The sequence below is a fragment of the Neodiprion virginianus genome, chromosome 2 (assembly GCF_021901495.1).
Source record: "Neodiprion virginianus isolate iyNeoVirg1 chromosome 2, iyNeoVirg1.1, whole genome shotgun sequence".
NCBI lineage: Eukaryota > Metazoa > Arthropoda > Insecta > Hymenoptera > Diprionidae > Neodiprion > Neodiprion virginianus.
In genome coordinates this window covers 31562509-31587426 of record NC_060878.1, presented here as the reverse complement: position 1 = coordinate 31587426, position 24918 = coordinate 31562509, and the positions used below count along the sequence as shown (strand labels likewise).

Genomic DNA, 24918 nt, shown 5'->3' with positions numbered 1-24918 from the left:
CATATTCCGGGGCTTAGACTACACGCCGATTATTTCCGAAAGCCGATTATTTTTTCAACGTTTCGAAATCACCCCGTTAAAACCGCGTATTAGACCTCCTTCGCTTCTCTCTCTCTCTCTCTCTCTCTCTCTGCTGCACCACCTACAGCATCCCTCATCTCGCTGAAATACCCTCATTACTCCTTGGTTATTTTATCGTCCTTTGGCATGGACTGATTAACGCTTTACGATTGACGGATAACCCGATTCCACGACGGCCTGCAGACTCGAACCGCATCAACGTAATCACTGGTCATCAATCCGCCCACGCTAACAACTCGATTATTTATTCTTGTCTGTTACTACGGTGATTGCCGTTCAAATCGTAAATTACTCTCACCGTCCAGATGTTATCAATACAAGATGAACATTCGTCTGTGCATAAACTATTATCTACCGGCTTATATTATACACATGCAGCTTGCTAATCAACAGACTTCGCTATATATTTTACGAATTAAATATTCACCGCAATCCGCAGTATCTTTCCAGAAAATTGTTTACAGATACGCTCATCCCGTGATTATTTCTCACTAATGTCTTTGCGAAGTGATTTATAACTAGCGGATTTTTTCCCATTCAATAATCGAAATGAAATAATAAAATAGTACACGAAATAAAGTAATTGGCTCCTGCATGAGGATCTGAAAAGTTATGTATACAATAACAGAAAATCAAACTAAAATAATAATAGGTGCCTATCGTTTGTAAAACCAATTATCTGTCTGGCGGAAACGATTGAATCACAAACAAAAAAAAAAAAAAACGAAGCGATTTTCAATGAATCACTCAACGGTATGTAGCATGCATGAAAAACAAGAGAAGAAAATAGGTAACTGGAGTTTCAGCGTAGAGACGAGAAAATATTTCATTAATTCCGCGCCTCTCTTCTCTTCAGAAATCCGTTATTTATTGCCTTACATATGTACAATAATATACGCTATCAAAAATCTATGTATGTACCTAGCCAAATAGTTTTAATATCGAGCCGACAAGTTTACGGCGCAGCGTTTACCGAATAATGCAGGCGATAAATCGCTTGCGAAAAGTATCTAGGTAGGTATAACAATATAATCGGAGGATGTTGGAAAAGTTTTATTACGGTAAAAAAATTTCCCGTTTATCCCGACGTGTATGATATAACCGTGGAAAATAGAGTGGCAAAAAAAAAAAAAAGGGGGGGGAAAAAAATGACCAAAAATAGGAAGAGCCAAGAGCAGAAATAAAAAAGAATTTAACGACAGAGTTCGAGTTTACAATCAATTATACCGAAACTTGGTACTCGTATAAGAGTTGTATATACCTATACATATACGGGGATTACAAACCGCGAAGTATCAAGGATGTGGGGTTGAGACGAGGGGGTATGAATAAAACGTACGTTTCGCAACTCCCCAATACCCGCGGGCTGCGCAATAATGGGACCGGAAATTGTCGTGACCAATGAAATAATCGTCGGCAGCCGTTTACGCGACTATGTGCGTATAACGACGCGTGGCCATATAAGCTAAGAAATTCTCCAGTGATCCAGGGCTAACCACAGCTGTCCCCGTACACTTCCCAGGCAGTGAAAAAAAAAATCAATGAGAGGTTCACCCGCGGCTATATATGCGACAGAGCCACCGCCTCCGCCGCCGCAGCCGCTGCACGGATGATGGACTAGATGCCAACCCCCATGCTCCGTTGCATGAGGGACCCAGACGTAGAAACGGAGGAGAGAAGAAAAAAAAAAAGGAGCCGGAAGAAATGAAACTTTTTCATTGCAGGCTGTATCTTTTTTTTTTTTTTTTCTTTTTGCCTTTTCCTTTTCTTTTACTCGTTTTATACATTCAACCCGCCGTCGCGACCTCTTTGACGAACCTGCAGCTGAGTGTTGAGAGGACCGCTACGCGACTTATTGAATCGGTTAATTCAAATTGTACCGAGGACTCGTTTAATTGCTCGGACTGTTTGCCTCACGCTCTTGCTGATGCGCGTTCACGAGTTACGTTTTGCTGGGGGTGCGATACTCAATTTACATGTTCTCAAGTTCGTAATTACTCCACTCGTTTACGCGTAGATGAATTTAAGAGGCGGGAGTCTCGGTACGTTTTGTATATTTCTACAAGTGATAACCGATCAGAGCCGTTTTTTCATCCCTGATCGAACAATGTTGATTATCTTATGTGTAGGTATACGTATTATATATACGTTTGCGAGCAGGACTAATTTGGATCCGTCATCGCGAAAGAATAACAGCTAATTTCTTAGTAGAATTCTGTTTGAGTAGTCTGATGGCAATTTCCAACGTATCGGATGATGAAAAAAACTCGTTCTCGATCTGAATGGCAAGGGATGGAATGAAAATTAGTCAATCATCCGTGGAAAACAGGTGCCGGTGAAATAATTGGAAAAACTTTCACAACGTTCGTAAAATTATTGATGAAACCCCCTCCGGGGACAAGATATGTATACACATATATATATATATATATATATACTTCCGAATTATTTTCGCAGAAAATTCGGATGAAACCCGAGCTGATCAACGAAATTGAAAATAAAAAATTCAATTTCTATCCGGCCATTTTCTACTGTATCTTTTTTTTTTTTCCTCGCAACAGAAATTGTCTGAGGAGAGCAGAGGTCAAAGGGGAGAAGTTAACACATTCGTTCGTCGCAGGTTTAGCCTCAACGTCTGGGGGCAAGGTTCGTTAATGTGAGAAGATGACGCGGCCTAAACCGCGAGGCGGCCGTTAACGAGTATAACTAACGCGGTAGTGTTGTTTCTTAGAAAAGTGCAGCATCTCTGTAAGAGTCTTTGTCCGTTTTATGACAGTGACATTCGAAAGCTGGCGGGGGGCGAACGGGGGTGCTACGTAATACGAGGGTTGGGACTCGATGCGTTCTCACCCCCGCTGAGAGGGCGACTCTCTGGGGATTTTCGATCCCCCGTGGCCCTGGAATCGTCCATACAATAACTTTCTACAATTATTGTATCCACGTACGTTGGCCGCACGCATATATATATGACTCATTCGGCGTTCTGTCGCCGTACGTATGAAAGAGCGGAGAGAAGGGCATGTGAATGTATTCTTTTCTCTTCTCTTGTTAGGCCTCACAAAACGCTTGTCTGTACCTTTCGTTCCAGGGTACGCAACTTTGACGAATTCAGAAAATACAGATTCAACGTCGGGGTAGAATTTTTTGTACAAATAACGGAGATGATTTGGACAAAAGTTCGATCCTCGCGAAATATGTCTTGGATCATTGATCACCGACGATATGTATTTGTAGAGAAATGTAAGCATAAAAATCTCCAAACGTTCCGAAAAAAGAGTAGTTAAATTTTGAATACATGATAAAAAATTTTAATACCCAAATTCAGGCAGAGAAAAAGAAGTTCGTTACTTTCCGAAGGGTGATTTCGGTTTATTTCGAATAAATTGACGTTACGAGTTACAGAACTCGTAACTCTCGTCATGATTTTTTTATACAACTGCAAAAACACGGTGATATCTCAGAAAGAATTTGAAGTATACCTAATTGAATCCGTGATATCTCGATCTCGTTCATAGGATAAATCAACTATGCTCTTAACGAGCGAATAGAAAAATTTTCACATACAAACCGCCTGTGAAATCGATTAACATCGTTTAAGCTGTGCAAGTCTAACAAGTGGGGACGGTACGAAGTCACGGAACTAAATCGTAAGCGAAAACACGTCGACAATTACACGAGACGTCGTTGATGACGCTTCCACTGCCGCTGCCACCGTTGTCAATATAGCGCGGAAAAGGGGGCGAAGGAAAGTTTGAAATTAAGAATTCCATCAAGGGGCTTTAAGGAGGAGTGAATTTATATAAGGTCATAAATGACACCGGGCCGACTGTTGGCGGAGTTCCGAAGCCTCCGTATTCTTTGCCGTTTACATCCATATCCGCGATGATACGTATTATACACTCGATCTAAGAAATTCTAATTTTCAAACATGCATAGCCATGACAGCCGTGAATAGAAATTTGAATTTTGAGCGATAAGCTTATCCCCGGGATAAGCAAAAGCCAATAATCACAGTGGTCCGTCTGTTTTCGTGGTTCCCGGTTTCTCATTTTCTTCCCTTGAGGCGAGCGAAGGGCGTTGAACCCGGCAGGTCTTCGTATATACATGTACGGTATACATATAACAGTTTAACCGTCTTTCGTTGAAAATTCTCTTCTTACAGTCAACGCTTCTGTAATGCGACGGTTTTATTCACCTCGGAAACCCAAATCCCCGTTAATCGCGATACAGAACAATGCGAATGATGGAAAAAATTAAGCTAACGTTGCAATTTATTGCATCCGATTCTGTTCACCCCTTTCCTTAAATTTATTTTCCAATCTTCGCCACGTTTTCCCTCGTTTTTGACGCTCCGTCGTTCGTGGCCAGACAGAATCGGCCGAGGTAAGGCAGCGAGTCTGCGGTGGCTGGTGTGCTTCGGAGCTTACTCGGCGTGCGAAGCCAGTTATCGATTCCAGCAGGGAAGCAGGGGCGTAACAGAAACGGGGGAGGCCCAACCGTGACGGAATTGAAGGGGGGCGAGTAGGCTTCGCATTGCAGGGTAGCGAAACCGCAATCGCTATAATTGGCACGTCAATAATTCGGATATTCGGCGAATCCGAAAATGGTTTTTAAAAAAACGTAGAAGTCGTAAGTTGGCTGTTCTGATCGGTCATGAAAACGATTTTTAAAAAAAAATGTCTATTCTTTGAAATTCTTTCCATGTTTCTACTCGAGTTTAAACGCGTGACACGCAACCGGAAGACTTTCGTGCATCTGCGGCAGGGCTATTTTCGCTTCTCATATAGATTCTATAAACGTAGACAAGGGATCGGGATGCACGGTATTCGGAGAAGAGAACAGACGAAATGAGCTAAGATTCTATTGCCACTGTACCCGTACACGTATCTGGATATTTCAACGGCCCATTCATGCGGCGATGGAAGAAGGACGGATGCCAAAAAATAAACGTGACATAAAAAAATAAAGAAACGAGAAGAAAATAAAAACAGTTCAACGGCCCCGCGCCGTCGTTCGTCCCTGACACCTTACTCGACGATCTCTGTAACAGTGGTTCCCAATCCGTCGGGAGTCCTTCGCATTTTCGTACATATCTTTCTTCCTCTTTCATCTTTCGAAATTACGCCGCGTGTGTCCATTGACATTTTTCCCTTTCTCCCGCCCCATTTGTCCATTCACGCGTTTCTGCAGTCTGAAAGCAACGACGAATCGACAAAATAACGGGAGAACCTTCCCCGCGTATTGCAGCCTCCTCGAATCTCTGTGCACGACGTGCAGTTCTATAGGGGCTCGTCAGCCTCTTCGATTGGCCTTTCAGCCCCGATAAATCGATTGGGAGCGACATAGACCAGCGAAGTTTTCAGGTTTCACAAAATACCTCGGCTCTCGGGTATCGGGCTGCTCCCCCCTAATCGCAAGCTGCGGAGCAAAGAAAGAAGAAGGCCCTCTTCTCACCCGGACGTCGCGCGTCGCGACGCAAGGCGACTCATCGTCAGCGCAGCGCTTCTCTCACCCTCGGCACAACCAGCGAGACGACGAGGTCCTAAAATAGGACTGCGATTGCTACACTCCATGCTACATAATTCAGTCACGAATATCCTACTCTCCGACTACGATTCTGTCGGGGAAATTAACCGGATTACAGGCAGGTGTAACGTCCACCGGATTCTCAGATGTTTTAGCAGGTTTCGCTCAACGTGCCGTTGCACTGATTCCGTTTCTGTTTATTCATTATTTTTTTTTTTTTATATATATATATATATTTTATTATTATTATGATTTTGGCTTTCAGAAACACGAATCACCGGAATAAGAAGAGAGGGGAAAAAAAACAGGGAGAAGGTAAAATAGGTGGGGCGAAATATTGGATTATTATTTCTTTTTTACATTCGGAACCATCATTTCCGGCATGTGCTGCACGATGTTGCATTTACACACGCGCGGCGATCTTGTCTGATGGTTTACAGGAAACAGAGGGACGGCATAGTTCGGAACTGCGTATGTCACGGCGTAGTTCCTGTTTCCTGCCTTCGTCACACGGACTTTTGTCGCATGATTGTGTGTGACCGGCAGGTGGGGTCTGCCCTGTTATATTATGCGCAATTAGAACGAACGACTGATTATATTCGGAAGTTGAACCGGGGCGCATCGCGAATGGCAAAGTTTTTGCGACATGGGATCACAATTATTTTACCGCAAATCGATTGAATAATAAATGTTGTTGCTATTATTATAATTGGTTATTCAATGAGGTAAAAGAAATTATTAAATTTCATTCGGCTCTACGTATAACGCAGACTGGAAAATTTAACGGTCACAACGCTAAGCAGGTTTAGACCGCTCGGTCTGTGCAGCAGCAGTCTGCGGATCCATAAACAAAAGCCTCGTGTTCCGAGGGTTTCATTGCTGCAGCGGTAGAGAAAACTTTTTCCTTTATAACTCATCTTGAACGATGAAGAGATGTGTGTACCTTATAGCTGGTGTTAAAAGAGGGTACCCAGTAAACATGAGCCGGTTAAAATGTGGTTGAAGAAACGTTAAGGTCGTATAATTATGGTATAGGTAGAAAATATTACCGTGTTCGATATACGGTAATTTTTCAGTAAAATATTAATCGTTGTCTCTCCACAAATATTATACGATTTTCATTACACGTACATTTGAACAACGGTTTCTAGACTAATAATCAACGTTTTGTTTACTAGTTCAATTGCTAATTTAAATTCGTTAAAAACCGGTATATTTATAGATATTAAAATACAAATTTTCTACGTTTCATCGTCAACGTTTTGTTGTGGTAAGCGAGATTCGTAGTATAAACGTGTGGTAAAACCGTTTATATTTCTAGTCCTATGAACAGTTAATATACATGTTTTATTCCTTCACCGGCAACACAAGTTTAACGTTTCATTCACTGCTTTTCTACAACATTTAAACAACGGTTTCTAGACTAATAATCAACGTTTTGTTTACTAGCTCAATTGTCAATTTAAATTCGTTAAAAATCGGTATATTTGTAGGTATTAAAATAGAAAATTTCTGCGTTCCATCATCAACGTTTTATTGTGGTAAGCGAGATCCGTAGTATAAACGTGTGGTAAAATCCATTATATTTCTAGTCTCATGAACAGCTAATATACATATTTTATTCCTTCACCAGTAACACAAGTTTAACGTTTCGTATAGTTACCATACCTTGCCAATATGTTCTCATTAATTGTTTAATAATTAAGTCAATACACTTTTGATCTACTGATCACATGTAATACGTGAAAATTACGTCGTACATAGACTTGTCATATCGATACACAGAATTATATACCTACTCGGGCCGAAACGTAAACAAGATTTGTTTCGTACCTTTCTGACCTTCATATCCAAGAATACTACCCTTTTCAACATAGTGAGGGCAGGAATCAACTTTTACATCATTTACTTACATATTGCGATGTTTGAATTTGGAACTATAATCATTATATTCAAGTTTTTCTCATGTTAGCAGTGACTAAAATTCAACGTTTTGTTATCCTCCTCAGCACGTTTTTCTGATTACCTTAAATTTTGTAAACAACTGGTCATTCGATTTCCAATCTTTTTTTTCATTCGATAAACTAGTAAGTATCATCAAAAATATGAAAAAATTCAGGTGACATAACACTAGAAGTGATAATTTTATTCTACGTAATATTGTAAAGTAGAACTATATGTTACCTCCATTTTTTCAAATTCTTTTCCTTGTGTTATTGTTAATTCCCCAACATAGGAAAAAAAGTTGAAAAATCGATGAACAGATTTTTTTACAAAGGTCACCAAGAAATTACCTAGTTGAGCATATAAGTGCATCCCTTCGCGGCGTCTTTATTAATTGTAAAACATACGTTTTCCTATACCATAATGTATATATTGGAATAACCCATGCTAGGAAAGCGAGTGGCCGTAAATGAAGCTCGTGTACCATGGATGTTACATATACGTATAATGAGCGCATGTATCAAACGACAAGCGGTCGCGAAGAATCGAGAATGTCCTAGCGTGAAATACTCGCGCCTCTTCTTCTGCCTCTGATTGGCTCGCTAGGTCAGCGTGTTGTAACTCGTACGGTTCCTGCACGCTGAGAGCCGAGGACGACGCGCCAGAATGCCCCCCCCCCCCCACCACCGTTCGCGAAGGCTCTCAGCTCACGCGATCAGTGAATCAGTCTAATTTGACCAACTTCCGAGGTCAGTGCACGTCCGTGTTTATGTGAGCCTTCATAAGCTGGTAAGTACAAATGTATTTTCTATTTGGAAAAATTTATCACGATGATTCAATACAGACGAAAATGACAATACAGGCGTAAATAACCTGACAATAAAAAGAAGAAACAAATACTTTGTGATTGCGTCGTACTTGCTTTTGAACGTCGCCGAAAGGATGTAGGCACAATAGAATTGCTTGTAGATAATGCTATAAGAAGCATGTCTATGGTATGGAATATATACTGATTGCAAATAGAAGCCGCAGATATTTATTGTTAGCTTCATTCTTACTTGTGCAGGCATCGTTTTTCTTTTATAAGGTTATCCAGTGAAATAGATCGCTAACACATACGTATCATGTACGAATGAACGATCATTTAGTGGCTGCATCTTTTCCCAATAAACACACAGTGGTTGAAATGATATATAATAGACCTGTCAAGACACGTTGAGAGAACGTTGAAATGGCACATAAAGATTATTCTACCTAGAATACAGGTGTTAAATACTATGTATTTTCAGGTATTTGACGGATTAGCAGTGATATCGAGGAAGTGAATGCTCCAGCTGCGGTCGAATAATAATTAAAACTTATGCGTACTGCGTACCTAGACAACGCTTTCTATAGCGTCTGTGTTCTTTTTTGAAATAATGTGCCAATACTTTTTATTATTTTACTTTGTCAGGATTGTGATTTTTTACCTAGTCCCGAGATGAAAGTTAACAATTTTCCTCGTTAGGGTATAATCATTGTATGATTATTTTGTTTCATGTTTTATTTGTTATCAAACCTCTTGTATCGGATATAAGTTTTTGTTTGTTCATGTTTACTTAATTTTACTATTTGCTATACTTCTATACTCTTGTGAGTACATCTGTACAATTGAGGTATGCGTATATGTAAAAGACTGTATGTTTATTTATACATCCCAGTCAACATTCACACAGTTACATCGTTGGCATAATAAAATGTCCGCATCAACGATACAGACAAACTGGTATATAAAAAACTACTATTATGTTTCTGATACATTGTTAAAGCGGATATTTCGATACGTGTGCAATGTAACTATTGTCATTGTTGCCTTGGATGAAAGTACCTTATAATAAATATATATCATGTTTCGCAAAGGTGTGTGCTTTATCTCATTTAGTTGTCCTGTATTTCTCATAAGAATACATAGGTGTGGATGTAAAATAATTAATATCATTTAATTGGTGCAAGTTACCATTACTGAAATAGCTAAGAATGTGAGCGTTGCTGTATCATCTAACCCCTGAGATAAGTCCATATTGACCATACAAGAAGCTTTTAACAGCTTGTGTATTAATATAGTACATGAAAAATTATACCGAAAACATATTCTCAAGTTGGTTGTTACACGTTTATCGGAACCGCGTGATATTCGATTAAGTGTATTCAATTAAACGTATAATAATTGTTTACGGATATCGTTTTTACGTTAAATCAACACACATTAAGTACGTGTATTATTATAAAAAAAATTTTCCAATGAACACGCTTATTAAACGTGTTTGAACCACGAAAAATGGTGGCTATAACAGGTATATATTAAACGTCTACGTTAACATTTAAATTGCGTTCTTTCATACTTGTTTCATTACGTTTCTGAAAACCGTAATTTCGACGTTTACTTCAACCGTGGAATATCCGGATCATAATCACTAACAGAAAACGTTGATGAGCGCAGTAGAAAAAACCTATATCAGGGCGGACATTTTTCACGAGAAAAAACGTATGTGCTGAACGATTATTCAACTATATACAACGTTATTTTTCGACGAATTTCTTACGATTTATTTACCAGCAATGTTTATTGGGTAATATTTCCCAGCTTGTTTCGACTGCAACTTATTTCTTCCGAAGAATGTTTCGAGACTAAGGTATTTCTTTTCTACTATAGTACAGTGTCGAAATTATAATAACCGGTTTTTTTTAGAATCTGTATCAAGGAACGAAATCCTAATTCCAAATTCTACTAAGAAATGTATTAAATTACTTCATTATAGTTTACGTTAAACTCTCCGTATTGTATTCTTCCTAGTTTTTATGCCAAACTTTGTTTCAACAAATTATGGAAAGTGATTGCAGGTGTTCGTTTCGTAACGCAAAATGAAATATGATGGAACAAAAATAAAATGTATTTTTGTTGTGTGGAGATAATACCATTCAAAATCATACTAAGTTCGATAAAATAAGAAGTAACAAGTTCTATCCGCAATACGCGGCAATCAATCTTTCCAGGGGTCAAGAGCGTGCAAGTATACATATTTTGCTGGAAATCGAAACGGCTGAAAGCGACTGCTACATCAAATATTATCACTGTCAATATACACGCGTAAGAAGGATGATAAAAATTGATGAAAGAAAATCATCGAGGATCGAGGGAAAATGGGTCAAGCTTACCTGCGGATGATTGTGTTTTCTTTGAATATTTAACGTTAGGAAACGGTTGGCAATTAAACGTACAGCAGAACCCGGCGTCTGGCATTCCGCGAGGTTTGCCTTTCGGCTTCGGAAATGTTAGAGCCGGCTAATCTCTCTCCCTTGTTATCAGGCGAGGGAAGAAAACGATACGCATTTTTCTGTATTTTATTTTAAGCTCATACCTACTTTCGGCACGTCGAAATTCGGAGAATGATTTTAATCCGTTGATAGAAAGGGAATAAAGGAAGAGGGCAGAGAAAAGCGGGGAAAGAATAAAAGAAAAGGGAGAAAAAAAATCAAACTGGAGATAAATTGTGAAGACAGGAAAGAGAGGCGAGGGCGGGTTGAATTTATAAGATATATCTTCGTCCTTTATAAAACGAACTTGTAATGTATAACGACGTTTTCGACTGCGGAAGATTCTACCTTCGTATCTATACAGCTGAAAAATGAAATCAATCATATTCTTTCTCGGCTATTATACTCTCGAACAGTTTGTATGAATATTTAATCTCTCAAATACGTGTGTGTGCGTAGGTGAATTGACTTTCGTTGAAAGGATGTTTTATATTAGATCTATAAATCAAAAGAGCGTTTTACCACGCCGCTCAGAACTTACACAACGATCCTTGAAACACAAGACGCCTTAACTCAAAGTTCGCTCTCTTTATCACTTCAGTTTAACAAACCATTCTTATACATGCAATTTTCCCCCTTCAAGATTGTTCAAGTTTTCATCTAATTTTCCACGTACTATTTGACCCTTTCCGCGATCCCCGCCTTCTTCCTACTTTCATACAACGTTTAGCTATGTATTTATGGTTTCAGCTTCGTTGGCTTATGATCTTCTCACTTTTACTTCAATTTTCATCATAAGCTTCAACTTTAACCAAGTAAACCTCACCAAACTCCAGAGACCGGGTTGCGTTAATTTGTCTCAAGCGAGTGAAAACTCGGTGATGTGTTTGAAACTCAAATTATTTATATTCACGTACTTGTGGAATAAATCACAATTGGTCCTGTATTTTTAACGAGTGCATACGTGAAAAATAACCCAAACCCACGAGACAAAAGCAGCCACAGATCAATCTCAATTCATTTCGTGATGATAATTCAGAAAAATGTTTAGTCTAAACAAATAAATGAAGGCTATTTCATTATTTGTACGTTTTCATTCGGTATTTCCTTGAATGAATGATAATTTGTTGACTAATTTTTAACGAAAACTCAGTGCCTGACATATCGCGAGGCTTACTTGCCAACTTGCCAACAATTTGAATTATTCTGTGCACTTGCCACGAAATATTGTCTCTTCGTGAATAGGAATTTCAAATAAACAACTTATAAAACCAAAAGGTGATAACGTAACGTTTACTCTCAAATTTTGTAATGCGAGCAAATAGATTGTTGAACCGACAATTTTAAAACGATAAAAAATATCCACACATTTCCCGCTCATTGCCATTCCGTAACGAAAAATAAACATTAGCGTACTTCCATTGACCACTGGATATTTGTCCATGGAATGCCATGAAACGTAAAACGAAGCTAAACAAAAATGGAAGAAGAAAAAATGCCCACCCAACGCTGGGCTAATTCTATTTGCCTAAAGAAAAGATGAGAAACGTAGAAAATAAAATTCACCGGGAAATTCCATCATGCGATCGGTTGCTATCAGCAAGGGAATAAAAGTTGCTTTTATCGACCGTCGAAAGGAGCTTATACCTTTGAGATTTTTATTAGGGAACCCCTGTGAGTCCATGGTAAATTACTTTCGGTTCGTTTGATAGGTAGATTTTCAGATTTGCTTTTTTCTTTTCTCTTTCTCTTGATGCCTCGCGGGCGTGGAGATCAAACGGCTAGATCGAGTCGCTCGCTGCCCGCAGTTACTCCGGACAAATAGATCAAATAATTCCGGGCAAAAATGTCGATAAAGAAATAATGAACAGACCGTAGCGCTGCATGCAATCCAACCGTCTCGCCCGTAGAAAACTAATATTCGATAACCAGCTCAAAACAGCTTCAACATTCTTTGTAAAATAAAAAAAATACAGTTATAAATCTAATATGCGCGAGTTGTAATTATAATCGTAGAGATGAAATTTCCCGGACTTCTGCGTCAAGATCAATAATATCCTTGCATACAAACATTAATCTCTCTTTCAAAGTTGCGAGATACAGAAGAAGTAAATCGAGATGACAGAGAAATGATCAGGTAATCATCCTAAGGGCGAATCGAAGGTAGAATCTGATAAGTACGAGCTGCATCTTTCTCTATTAATCCCTCCGCGTTCTTTCTCTTCCGCTCACCTGTGCGCCAAATATGTATAGCCCCATCATCCTGATTTTTAAATTTCTGGAGTCAAAATTTGCTCTCGAAATTTCTCATCAATATCTTGCTCCCGATAATTAACCGAACTATATAAAAATTCGAGTGATAAAACTCATTACTCCATAATTCAACGTAGCATCTATTTTTCTTCTTCATACTTTAGTAGTAATAAGACATAGAGACGGGTGTTCGGCGAACTCCCTTGAGCAAACAAAGAGGTGTAACATTCAGGTTCGCGTATATTATAACCGGCTTGCACGAGGTCTATTATGCATACGATTATGTACGCATGTTCTAGATCGTAGACCCCAGATCGTACATGACCTAATTGTAGACATCGCAGCGGATCCCAGCAGGTTTCAAAATAGCAATTAGCAGCAAGAGCGACGGAAAAACGGGTCGAGGTGTATCGAATTTAATTCGTACCGGAAAAAGTCGGAAATGGAATACATTTTTTTCTGGAAAAAGAAACAAATGAATGCCTGTACGTATAAGTCAAGATCGAGTTCAAGAGCGCAGAATTAATTTTGACAATTAATCAGCTATCAGCCAGATTACTAGCGAAATATCCACTCAGTACTGATCATTTTCTTCGCAAATGTAAACAAGGACGAACGAATGTCATCGGCAAAGATGCAGAGAGGGATCCGTTGACCCCTGAAATGTAACATTTACAGGATATTACGCCCACCGAGAGACGTGACAAAGAAATATTAGAATTAAGAAACGTACCGAGATCACGGCGGCAGGCTCGCGTGCCAAAACGGAATGAAATATGCATTTCAATTTTGAGAAAATGCAAGCCAACAACTAGCGGGGCACTGTTACAGTATAATATCGGTGTTTCACACGCGATATCCGAAGCGGTAAGCCGTGCACGCACCGTACATAATCACAAGTACGTGCATGGCGAAAATAACGGTCTGGAAGAACGAAGAAAATTTTACGACCATTTCTTTTTCGTTTCTAGTTTTTAAAATATTGTTCGTTATTTTTTTTCGGCATTGAAAAAACTTGAGAAACGAGTTGGTGGGTGGTCGATCGTTTAGCGTAGTAGTATTAGTAGTAGACTTTAAATAAACTGTGTGTATATCGATCGTGTAAACCCGACGCGAGATAAGCCGAGCTCCAAATAACGGCCCGGGTACAAGTGAGATAGTAAATAAGCTCGACGAGAGAAAGAGAATAACAATAAGAAGAAGAGTTAAAACGACGAAGGGGGGTAAATTGGGGAAAAAGTTTGCTCGAGACTCGGCGTCCGCGACGTTCGGGGTAACAGGGTAGCACAGGGGTAGTCCTAAAGGGCGTACCGTGACTTCCTTACTCGAAGAAAATCAATAACGTGTTTTGGGGGTGTAGAGCAGCAGCAGCAGCAGCAGAAGCAGCAGAAGCAGCAGAAGCAGAAGTGTAGGGACCTGCTCTAAGGACGTGCAGGGTGTTGTGACAAGGAATGTCCGCACGGCGTGTCGAAGGACGATTTTCTTCGTCGGCCAAACGCCCATCGCGCAACCCCCGCGACCATCCACGGCTCTTCATCTCCCTCGCTCGATTCGCGTCCTACGGAATAACTCGATCAGCGTCGCGTCGTGTCGCTCAACTTCGCGTTTTTAGGACTGCCACGCACCGAATCGTCGTCTCATCGTGCGGGGATACCGAAATAACTCGAAACATATGTACATGTATACGTCTGCGAGATGCACAGCATCGCGACGATCGTTGATCCCCGCAAGTTGTAGCTACGAAGTCTGACGCTGACGTTAAGACGACGATTAGGAATAGGAGAGGATCACTGCCGCGAGCAGGGTAGTGAGAATTGATCAATACCGAACGTATTTACGGAAATCGGGGGGAAACGAATGGAAAAGGGAATAAGAAAAAAAAAACAAAAAAAAAAAAAAAAAGAAACACCGCTGTAACGATCGATCGATTGCAAATCACCGGCTGTTTTTCCATACACTAACGGCGAAGCAGGTGACGCAATTTTAGTAAAAGGCACCACTTACCTCGACTCCCAGCTGAATTCCGACGAGACAGATGAATTATCCAAAAAATCACTGTGAATTATATGTTGCACCTTTTTCTTCGAAATCGTTTATCCCGGATCCTTGTGTCGCGCACCGGTCGTATTACGAATTTACTTCTCCTCTCTTCAATAAGGAACCGATGAACTTGTTCCTCCTCTTCGCCCCTTCCTTGTTATATACTAAAATATACGTATTATAAAAAAAACTGCAGGTAGTTTAGAAAAATCCGGTGGGTCAATCGCGAAACGAGGGTCGCACCTGCCCTCCACCGAGGATTGTAAAACGCGATCTGGGATATTACGTACGCGGGTTTCGACTGACCGTGTACCGAGATACGGTGATAAACGCCGGTATGCGCCCTACTAGACGGCACGGTTCTCTCGTTGGTAGTGCAGTGCGCGCAGCCTCGCGCGATTCTAGCGACGGCTCTGGGGCGCAGGTCACACGCTGCCTAAACGGGCGGCCCCCAGATCGTTGGAGTAAAACTCGAGGCGCTATTCCGCTCGGCGGACGCCCTCCCGACCCTCGACGCCCTCGACACCCCTTCCGCCCCCTTACGACCCCCACCGCAGCCGGCGGATGGGGCGCGGGCGCGCGCGCCGACTGCCAACCCCAGCTATGGCACACCCGAGCCAAATCCGAGTCGTACTCGCAGCCCCAGGGGTCACCGCACCGCGTTTTCACCCCCGCGGTCTACGTCGTTCACCGTCCCGTCATTTTATTCTCCTTAGCTCTGGTCTCTCTGCACTCGTTCGTCGTTTTCTTACCCGTCGCTAATTTCGAACGATTTTTTTATATTCCCTTTCAATTCCACCAGTCGAGGTATACTCGGTTCTTAATTTTACCAGGTAGAACCTGAACGATTTTATTTACGCTAATTTGGTTTTACCGCGTACCTTCTGCTTTTTGTATGAAATTTTACACGTTCTATTCGGTTTGCAAGCAGGTTTTGTATCGATACAACGAAGCGTAGAGGCTGGCCCGTTTCGTGATTTAACTCCGAGCTCGAATAGACTTCTTGATACATTTTTTTATGGTACCATAGCACGTTTTTACAAACTCCTACATGCGTAGCACCCTCGTGTACGTAACCTTTCATCGACATTCTGCTCATTCATTTGTTTTTGTTTACATTACTTCTCGTCTCTTCGATCTTATCTTATCGATTTCGCTTAATTTCGCCACGCTTTACCTCAAGGACGATCAATAATTACTTTAGAAGTATTATTGTAAATTTTAGTCGCTAGATTTTCTCCTTGGGTATATTAAGTATAGTTGGCCTGCCTGTATACCTTACTTCTCTCTCTTTACGAGTTCCAAACAGGTTGTCTGAACGCTGAATACCAATAGATACAGCACTAATTACCCGGTCCAAATGAAGACTCAAACAATCGCTTATAAATAATAGACAGTGTTATACACCGTATACCTACGTACCTTTGCATAGTCGAGTGCGGACAGCCGGGGTTAGCTTGTAGCGTATTTTTGTGATGTCTGAAAACCGAGTTGGTAAACTTGCCCGTTTATCGATTTTACAATTTCATCCACCTGCCTATTCGTGTACTTGATCATCGACAAAACTGCACCGACACGTGGACTACGTGCAAGCTGTACTACACGTTGAGCTAATTACCGTGTACGCTCGTATCCTCCAGTAAAGCTTACAAAGGCGTTGACGTAACCTTTTAGGTATAAAATCAAAGGCTGAGCGACTACCGCCTCGTTTACAGGGTGTCGAAACGCTTGTATATATTGTGAAACAGTGATGCCGACATTTTCATCTCCGGCCATCCGTGATTAAACGCAGAGAAAATTTTTCACCTGTTAGAACCGATGCGCACAAGTCGATCATACTTTATTTTCCATATTCAAACGATCTGTTCGAGTCTTGTCGAGAAAAATCAAGCAAATCAGATCGAAAATGGACCTCACACCTTGACCCTTGGTATATTTAATTATTGCGCTTGGCATATGCGTGACGGTAACTGTGTACAAATTGTAGCATATAAGAAGTGTGCAATGAATTATTATCATGACGTTTTTCTAAGAATATTCCAGCATCGGTGTGTAAATTACACGAGATTAATCACCGCTTTTAATAACGTTGACAAAATAATAAAATGCACTCACGTTTTTGGAAATATGAATATAAATTTACTATCGTAGTTCACGTGATCACGTTCGGTGCATGGTATGAAATTAAAGAGGTATTGCTAAATTTGATGAAGGAATCGCCGTTGGCCAATTTACAATTAAAGGCAAAGTTGACGTTTTTACTGTATAGTTACGTTTACCCCATTTTGGACCCCGTAAACTAGATACGATCCTGAGATCTGCAGACGGGGTGGAAAATCCTTCCTTAGCGCAGGCCTGCCACCACTGTTACATAATTCATCCCCTGAGCAAGAGGAAGGTCTCGCTCCTAGCTGACACAGATAGAGAATAAGAATAAGGAGCAGAAGAAGAAGAAGAAGAAAAAGTATTATAGGATTCCACATTCGACGATCGCGAAACCGAATTTTCGCAATTCTCTGGGATAAAATTCTGTTGCGAATTTATACGTCCAGACGCGGGTGAGATAAAATATATACGACGCCTAAATGAGCCGCTAAGCGCTAAAAAAAACCTCGTCTACGAGTAGGAATTGGCTGTTAGGCAAATCACCAAATTGCTACCACTTAACCAGGTACCTACACTACACTCTTCAGCTCACCTCTCTCTCCCTCTCTCTCTCTTCCTCTCTCCCGTACATTGTAATATCGTTCACGTTACAATTCTGCCCACTACAAGCACACGCGCGCTAACTCTGCAGTCGCTGGTTATTCTTTCTGTGTCAGTTATACGCAGTCAAAGTTCGTCTAGAAATAATAGTAAGAACAACGGTAACGATAATGTCATCAGTGGTGATAATAGCACTGATGATGATGATGATGATGATGATGATCTTTTTGAAAGGTGTGTGGTTAATGGGCGGTTGAATCTGTGCTGGAAAAGAAAGGGACTGTTCACGACGTTTATACCTAAGTACCGTTGGAATAATTTACTCGTATAAAGAATTGATAGCTTAAGGTGGCGAGAAAACTACCCAAATGAAATTCATTTTATTTCCGTGCAAAAACAGTCAGATCCGTCCAATATTTTCTAACAAACTAAAAATAATGTCCAGTGAATTTTTGATCGTATGCAGATTAAGAAACTATGCCTCGTCTTGAATCTCCATATCACTAATATGCTGCCGACTTAATTTTTCGACCAATCGCAGGTTTCATCAAAATTCAGCCCATGCTTCAAAGTCCGTAGAGGGTGACCGAGAGAGAACGTTTAGAGTCGTTAGTTGATACAGCATACAACAAAGATGACGCGTCAAAGCCAGGGTCGGCTTGAAAAAGGATATTTTCAACGCTGCTACAAATTGACTCCGCACCCTTAGCCCGGTTCGAGGTTGAGTCCGAGATGTGAGAAACGCGCACACGCTGCAAACGCGCGCTGATGCAAAAGAGACGCAACCGGGCGCTGCTCCATTCAAAGCGGCCCCAAAGTTCGAGCGCAGCGCGTGCGGCCGGCTCGACGCGTGCGAAGCGCCTGCCGGTATGCATCAACACATACATATCTGCGCGCCGTACGGCTTACCAGGAGGATAAAAAGTCGTGCAGGTGTCTATAGCAAGGGGCTCGCTGCGCTGAGACGCGGATCGATATAGTGTAGACAGAGCAAGCAGGGTGTGGAGTGTGGACCGTATAGAACAGCGCCGACTGTGGATTCTAGACATTATAGACGATTGTATAAGACGCTCGGTTCTCTCGGTGCACATGCCGGCGAATTGTTCGGTATTCGTCGAGCACATGGACCCCATGCCTGCATTGTTCCTTTACGGTGCACGCGTACTTTCAGATCGCTTCGTTGCCCCTGCGCTCAGCCCAGCGCGCACTATGCATTATAACGTATGGAGGTATGCAGCAATAAGTTCCATGGTACGTTCGGATACGAAGGTGGCTGTACTGCGCAGTACAGTCAGTCATGAAATTTCTTTTAAAACATCGCACCTCCAAAATCGTATCAGAACTATTCTTTTCATTGTTCAATCTGACTGACGAGATCAATAACGGCTCTATTCGATCAGTGATAAAACTATTTAACAAATACACCTGTAGTTTACACCAACGGTTCAAATAGCACACACATATATCGACGGTAGGATATTTTAAATAAACTAGAAATTTTCCGTGGTTAAAACGAGTCGGTATGTTTTACATCTTGAGGCACTGAACGTTTAAACTTTATTTATATGCAACTTGTATGCGGCGATGTCTTCTTCAAAGTTTGACGCAGTTTCTCCGCGAAGGTTGGGTAACACAGGTCTTCGCCACATTTCCCAAACGACTGCGAGACTGAGTTTGTCGCGTGATCGAAATTTCACTAAGATTCAACAGCTTTGGCTCTATTGGTGAAAATAAACTGGATGAATATATGTATGCGTTACAGTGAGTAACACTAGCGATAAGCAACTCTCCGCGTGTCCTTGTTTACATATATCAATTACAGATGTGGTTTATTATTATTTGGTGGAAGCATCGGTATGTACATGTTACGAGACTATCCGCAAACGTAATAGTAATTAATTAATACTCGATTTCGATACGTCCGAGCTCGTTTATTGTCTGGGAAGTTTTGCAGTGATGTCTCTCGCAGAAGTCCTGAATCCTGAGACAGGCCTCGACCAACATATCTTTCGGGACTGTGATGACCAGTCGGATGTAGGACGGATAATCGAAGCACTGCAGGTAGCGGGAAGAGCAACACATATGCGGGGGAAAAGAATAAATATTGAATTTTCACCCTCGATCTACTCACCCGCATCCATTCATCAAAATATACGTCAAATGCCGTTTAATATATATCCAGAGGAATGATTGAACGACGAAAAACTCACCTGTCCTGGAAGGCAGAATACCGATTCCTCCATAAGCATACACTGCACAAACTCGAGGTCGGATTTGAACTCGGTAAAGCAGGCGAGGTTGATATACACCTGCAAATATCAGTCGGGAATATCAAAAACAAAGGTGCAGAATGGGGAATGATCCTAATCGTGATTAGAGTCTCATGGATAGTCAATAGTCGGTTGACTATTCTGCACTGAAAATACTCGAACCTTACCATCATGTACATGGCACCGTCGGGCATGATCGGCTTTAGTCCTGGTATCTTTGATATATGGCTATAGGCGAGCCGCGAGTGTTCCTGAAAGTAACGAAACAAGAGATAACAACGCAAGGAGGTTCAATTTAGTCGATGGTGAACACTTGCCCTGCACACTTGAACGTGAGATAAGCTGCTTTCGTTAGGGCACTTTATTATTTATCAGGCCACTCAGGAGCGAAAATGGTTTTCTTTAGCGAAAAAGGTTAGACAAAAACATGAAAATAGAGAAGGAAGACTTCGATAAAGTATATGCATGTAGGGCTTGTCCTAAGAGGGTTGTAGGAGGAGCGCTTAGATTGTAAAGTTTACTGATCGAAAGAGAAAATTATTCTGGCAGATGAAAAGTTTCCGAGTTAAATCGAAGTTTTCCTGAATTTTCTTATTTTTTTCTTTTTTTGTCTTACTAAAATTTTGTGAGACCGTTTTTATTATAATACTTACATACAACGTTTCTATAACATCGTCGTAAAACTTTTGCGGCGTGTTCTGCAGTATTGCTGGCAACGCGCCCTGCACAATTGTATTGCTGCCGATTATTCTTTGACTGAGGCACTGGAGACCTTTGCGAATCTGAAAAAGCCGAGACACTGTGGGTGTTGGTAAAAAAATAATTTTTGCATCTTGGATGAATTCTTTTAACTGACAGCCAAGTTGCCTTTTTACCTCTTTATCTAAAATATTCTGTCTGTCGTGAATTATGATCCATCCCATTCTCCATCCTGGTACTAAAAATCTAAAAATTTTGACCAAATTAAGAGACTACAGGCAAATAATCGTTTTGCAGTAAAATTATTCATCAAAGCGAGAACGTTTCGACAACATCTAGAAGTTAATTTATGTACCTTTTGGTAAGACCGCTGCAAGACAAAATTGGTACGTCGACGGATATAGAAGCCAACGGATGAAAAGATCGTCCTGGGAAAACCTGTAACAAGTAACACGGTTCGTGTGGCAGCTGTGCTCTTCCATATTCTATGTAAAATAACACCTATAGTGCCGAATGAACTTTGGTACTTTGATATTTATGATCGTATCTCCTCTATGTCGCGAAATATAAGGTGAATATATACATGAATTCCATCTCTCTATCGTCGCTGAAAAACATTGGGGTATAAAATGTCTCCGTCGCTGTATTTAATGCTTTAGCAAACAAATTAACAATGAACTTGCCCCTGCGACGACGATGGGCTTATTTCAACCTCAGAAATTTTGAGAAAATATCAGTGTGGTACATTCGATTCAGCCAATTTTACGTGCATGAATCGTTGCGGAGGATTTTTCGAATATCGTATAGCGAAACTCACCATGTGCTCATAAATTTCATCGGCTATGATCGGTACGTAGTAGCGAGCTGCTATCTCCAAGAGATCTGCGAGATGACCTCGACTAAAAACAGAACCGCAGGGATTCGAAGGATTATTTATGATAATGGCTGCGGTATTTTCATCTATCTGTGCCTCCAGGTCGTCCAGGTTAACCTCCCATCCATACTCAGGCTGAAACCATGCAATCGGGATTAGGTACTGCAAGTTGTCTTAAATCGCGTATTGAATCGACTGATCCAACCGAAAATGCCGACAAAAAAAGTGAGACGAAAATTCATTTATCCTTGAAAAAGTATTCAACTAACCAGGAGATTGTACGATTTTACTTTAATTCCAAGCCCTTCGGCGAGGGTTCGATATATCGAGAATCCTGGTCGTGGTATCAGGATATTTTGGCCTGGTCTAGCTAGTGCCGTGATGCAGAGATCTAAAGCGCAAGAACATCCGCTGCACAAGATCACGTCCTGAAATACGTTATTTTTCGAAATTACGTCATGTCGACTGTTTCAAACGATTTTTTTTTTTTTTTTCATTGAAGTGAAAAAAAAATATTGCAAACTTTCTCACCTTGGGATCCACTTTAACGAATTCATTGGAACTATACTCAGCGACAGCTTCACGCGCCTTCTGATATCCTGGTAGGACAAGTTAGCAGAGTTGATAAAAAAAACTTTCGAGCTATTACGCAATGGCGATGTTTTACCAAAATTGCGTATTTCTGTACTTTAGTTCGTAATTCCCTTGACTGCATTGATTGTGTGTTATTAAAAGCATACATACCAGTACTTGGAGCGTAGCCGTTGAAGAGTCCGGATTCTATACTTTCCTTGACAGCCTCGATAACTTCGCGGGCAGGTTTCAGATTGCCAAAGGTTGTCGGATCACCTTTTCACAAACAAAAATTCGATACAATTATTAAACCATACAAGTTGGAACTAAACAATGGCTTATAGGTACCTATTTCACACCCGTTACAGTCAACAAATCATTTTCCTTCACGAAGTAGCAATTTCGTTCCCGGATGCGCATTCGATCCATTTCAATATAATAATAAAAATAAAAATTGTAGGAAGCTCGAATTGCCGCGTGTTCACTACTCACTCCAATACGTCACCATTTTGTCTGCTCAGCTACGGTGATGGAGGCTTAAGTTTATAAATAGTTTTCCAACGTTTAGCGAACACCCAATTTCACGTTGTCACATATCGTTTTTGACACAGAATGCGCGTGATGCCTGGATCGATACTTTAATTTCACGTTTGGACTAGGAAATGTCTTTTCCGTTTCTTCGTAGGCCCAAGAAAGATTTCTAACGGCAGTATTTGTGATTCCGATCGGTTACAAAATAATTAATAGGGATTGGAGAATGCTTCGATTCCGTAATGCGTATTTTAGATCATTGCATATTTCATGAAATGTGAACGCATTACTCTTACAGCTAGAAAGTAATACAAAATCACCCGGATGTTGGAGAAAATCTGACCAACGACTGGTTCCCGATTCAATTTCTCATCTTCGATTGTTGAAAAGCGCGGAAATCGTAAATTGTTGCCGGAATGTATTACGAGCAATCAGACATTGGAGAATAAAAAACCCAAGCGCCAATTGATCAAGTGCCATAGGAATTGATCGAACACTACGGATGACAGGAAGGAACGAGGAAATTGCGTCTGCCTGAGAATCCGAGGCGATTCTAGTACAAGGACGGAAAATATTTCTATCCTGATCGCATTTACTCACCTATAGACAAAGCTATCATCAACTTGTTAGGGTTCGGTTCGGTAACGATGTTTTCAACGATCGATCGAATTGGGTTGTAAGTGTTTTTAGCGATGTGAGATGCCTCGATATTCCAGAAATTACGATTAGGGGTTGTGGACATTGTCACAATAAGTAACAGGTGTTGATTTGATCGAAATTCTCAAGCTGTTCAATAGACGGCAGGTCGCAGGTAAACTAAACCGAAGAATTCCGCTAAGTCAACACATGCCAGGCAGTATTCACGCGGAATGAATAAAACCGGATTGGCGGGACGACTCCACACCTTTTTCCATAATCAATTCAATGGATTAAAACTCTCGTGAGAGTTTTATACAGTAGGAGCTCGATTCGAGTCCAGCTTCAGGGGTGGCCGAGAGGAAGCGATTTCTAAGAATTTCAATCCCTCGTCCGTACGAAAGCTCACTTTGGTCACATTTTGAGAATACCGTAACTGTCTTTAATCTCCCGCGACAGTTTTTTTTCATATTTTGACAGAAGGCATTTGATCCATTCGAATACTTTACGCCTGCAAGCATGAGAAATTCCTTCAATCAACTACGTACACTTTTTGAAAGGCTCTGGAGACCATGTATCTGGACCCTGGCCTCCCTCTTAACAACTTTGAAACGACGACATGTTAAGATTATTACTCATAACAAGATTGGACGAAACGACGTCAATATCGACGTCACGAGACCCAGACCAAACTACCTAGTCCAGGAAGTATAGAAACATCAGCGTTATTTTCGGTGTGGGTAGTAAGAATTGTGTACACGAACATTTATCATCCCGCCCTCCGAAATCGCGTGAAACTATGATATGTATGACGTTTTTCGCGTATATCATTTTTCCTTTCGATTGTATAGAAAAAAAAGGTCAACACATTTTTTGCGTTTTCGAAAGATCTACAGAACTAGACGTCGCGCGTTGAAAAATATTGATTAGATCAAGAGTTATTGGTTATTGAATTTAAGAAAAAAACAATTAATTTATCGCAAATAGTTCCCGAGAAAAGTGCGAATGAAGACGCAATGTTGAATTGAACGCCCGTATCACGATTTTTTCTACTTCGAGTTAGCCCCCTTTTTAAGTCGTAAAGAAAAGTATGAAATGTTTTTTGTGTACAATCGAATGGAAAAAAGGTACACGCGAAAAACGTTAAAATCATAGTTTTGATCGACTTTTAAACAATGTTGTCCAACATTTTTACCACCCACACCGAAAGAATCAGCTTGCCCCAAGAAAATAACGCAAAATGGTCATATTCGGGCTATATTTCCTGGATTATACCGTCGTGCTTTGTAGCGAGGAAAAGCAAGGGGAATTGGAAATCTGAACGGTGGGGAAAAACATTCAAGTGAACCGGTCGTGAATCGAGCTGCTACTGTATATGAATATTATGATACCTTGCATACGTAGATGAGCTCGCCGTTTATATCGCCTCGCGTTCACGAATACACGGAGATTTTCGTACCTGTAACTGAGCCAAAATCTTGTAAGTTACGTA

At 40.8% G+C, this 24918-nt stretch overlaps 2 protein-coding genes and 1 long non-coding RNA gene across 8 annotated transcripts in view; 1 reads left to right on the top strand and 2 right to left on the bottom strand.

Annotated features, from left to right (window-relative positions):
* Window positions 1-15520, bottom strand: part of LOC124296934 (neural-cadherin) — a 59170-nt gene extending 43650 nt beyond the window's left edge. For 4 of the 6 annotated variants that reach the window (XM_046747388.1, XM_046747391.1, XM_046747389.1 and 1 more), the window contains exon 1: window positions 15103-15520. The gene's annotated coding sequence lies outside the window, so the exon portion shown is untranslated. The remainder of the gene's footprint in view (window positions 1-15102) is intronic. The other 2 variants (XM_046747387.1, XM_046747390.1) reach the window with 2 other exon arrangements.
* Window positions 8062-10026, top strand: LOC124296937 (uncharacterized). Its single transcript, XR_006906482.1, has 2 exons — window positions 8062-8340; window positions 8841-10026. It is a non-coding gene; the product is annotated as an uncharacterized LOC124296937 (long non-coding RNA).
* Window positions 15521-19655: 4135 nt separating the features above from the next.
* LOC124297679 (tyrosine aminotransferase) lies at window positions 19656-23644 on the bottom strand. Its single transcript, XM_046748951.1, has 11 exons — window positions 23391-23644; window positions 22431-22535; window positions 22218-22285; window positions 21956-22114; window positions 21630-21821; window positions 21168-21250; window positions 20989-21058; window positions 20767-20895; window positions 20281-20364; window positions 20054-20152; window positions 19656-19898 (listed from the first exon to the last, which is right to left on the bottom strand). The coding sequence occupies exons 1-11, from the start codon at window positions 23530-23532 to the stop codon at window positions 19743-19745; spliced, it is 1287 nt and encodes a 428-aa protein (XP_046604907.1). The 5' UTR covers window positions 23533-23644; the 3' UTR covers window positions 19656-19742.
* Window positions 23645-24918: the final 1274 nt, after the last annotated feature.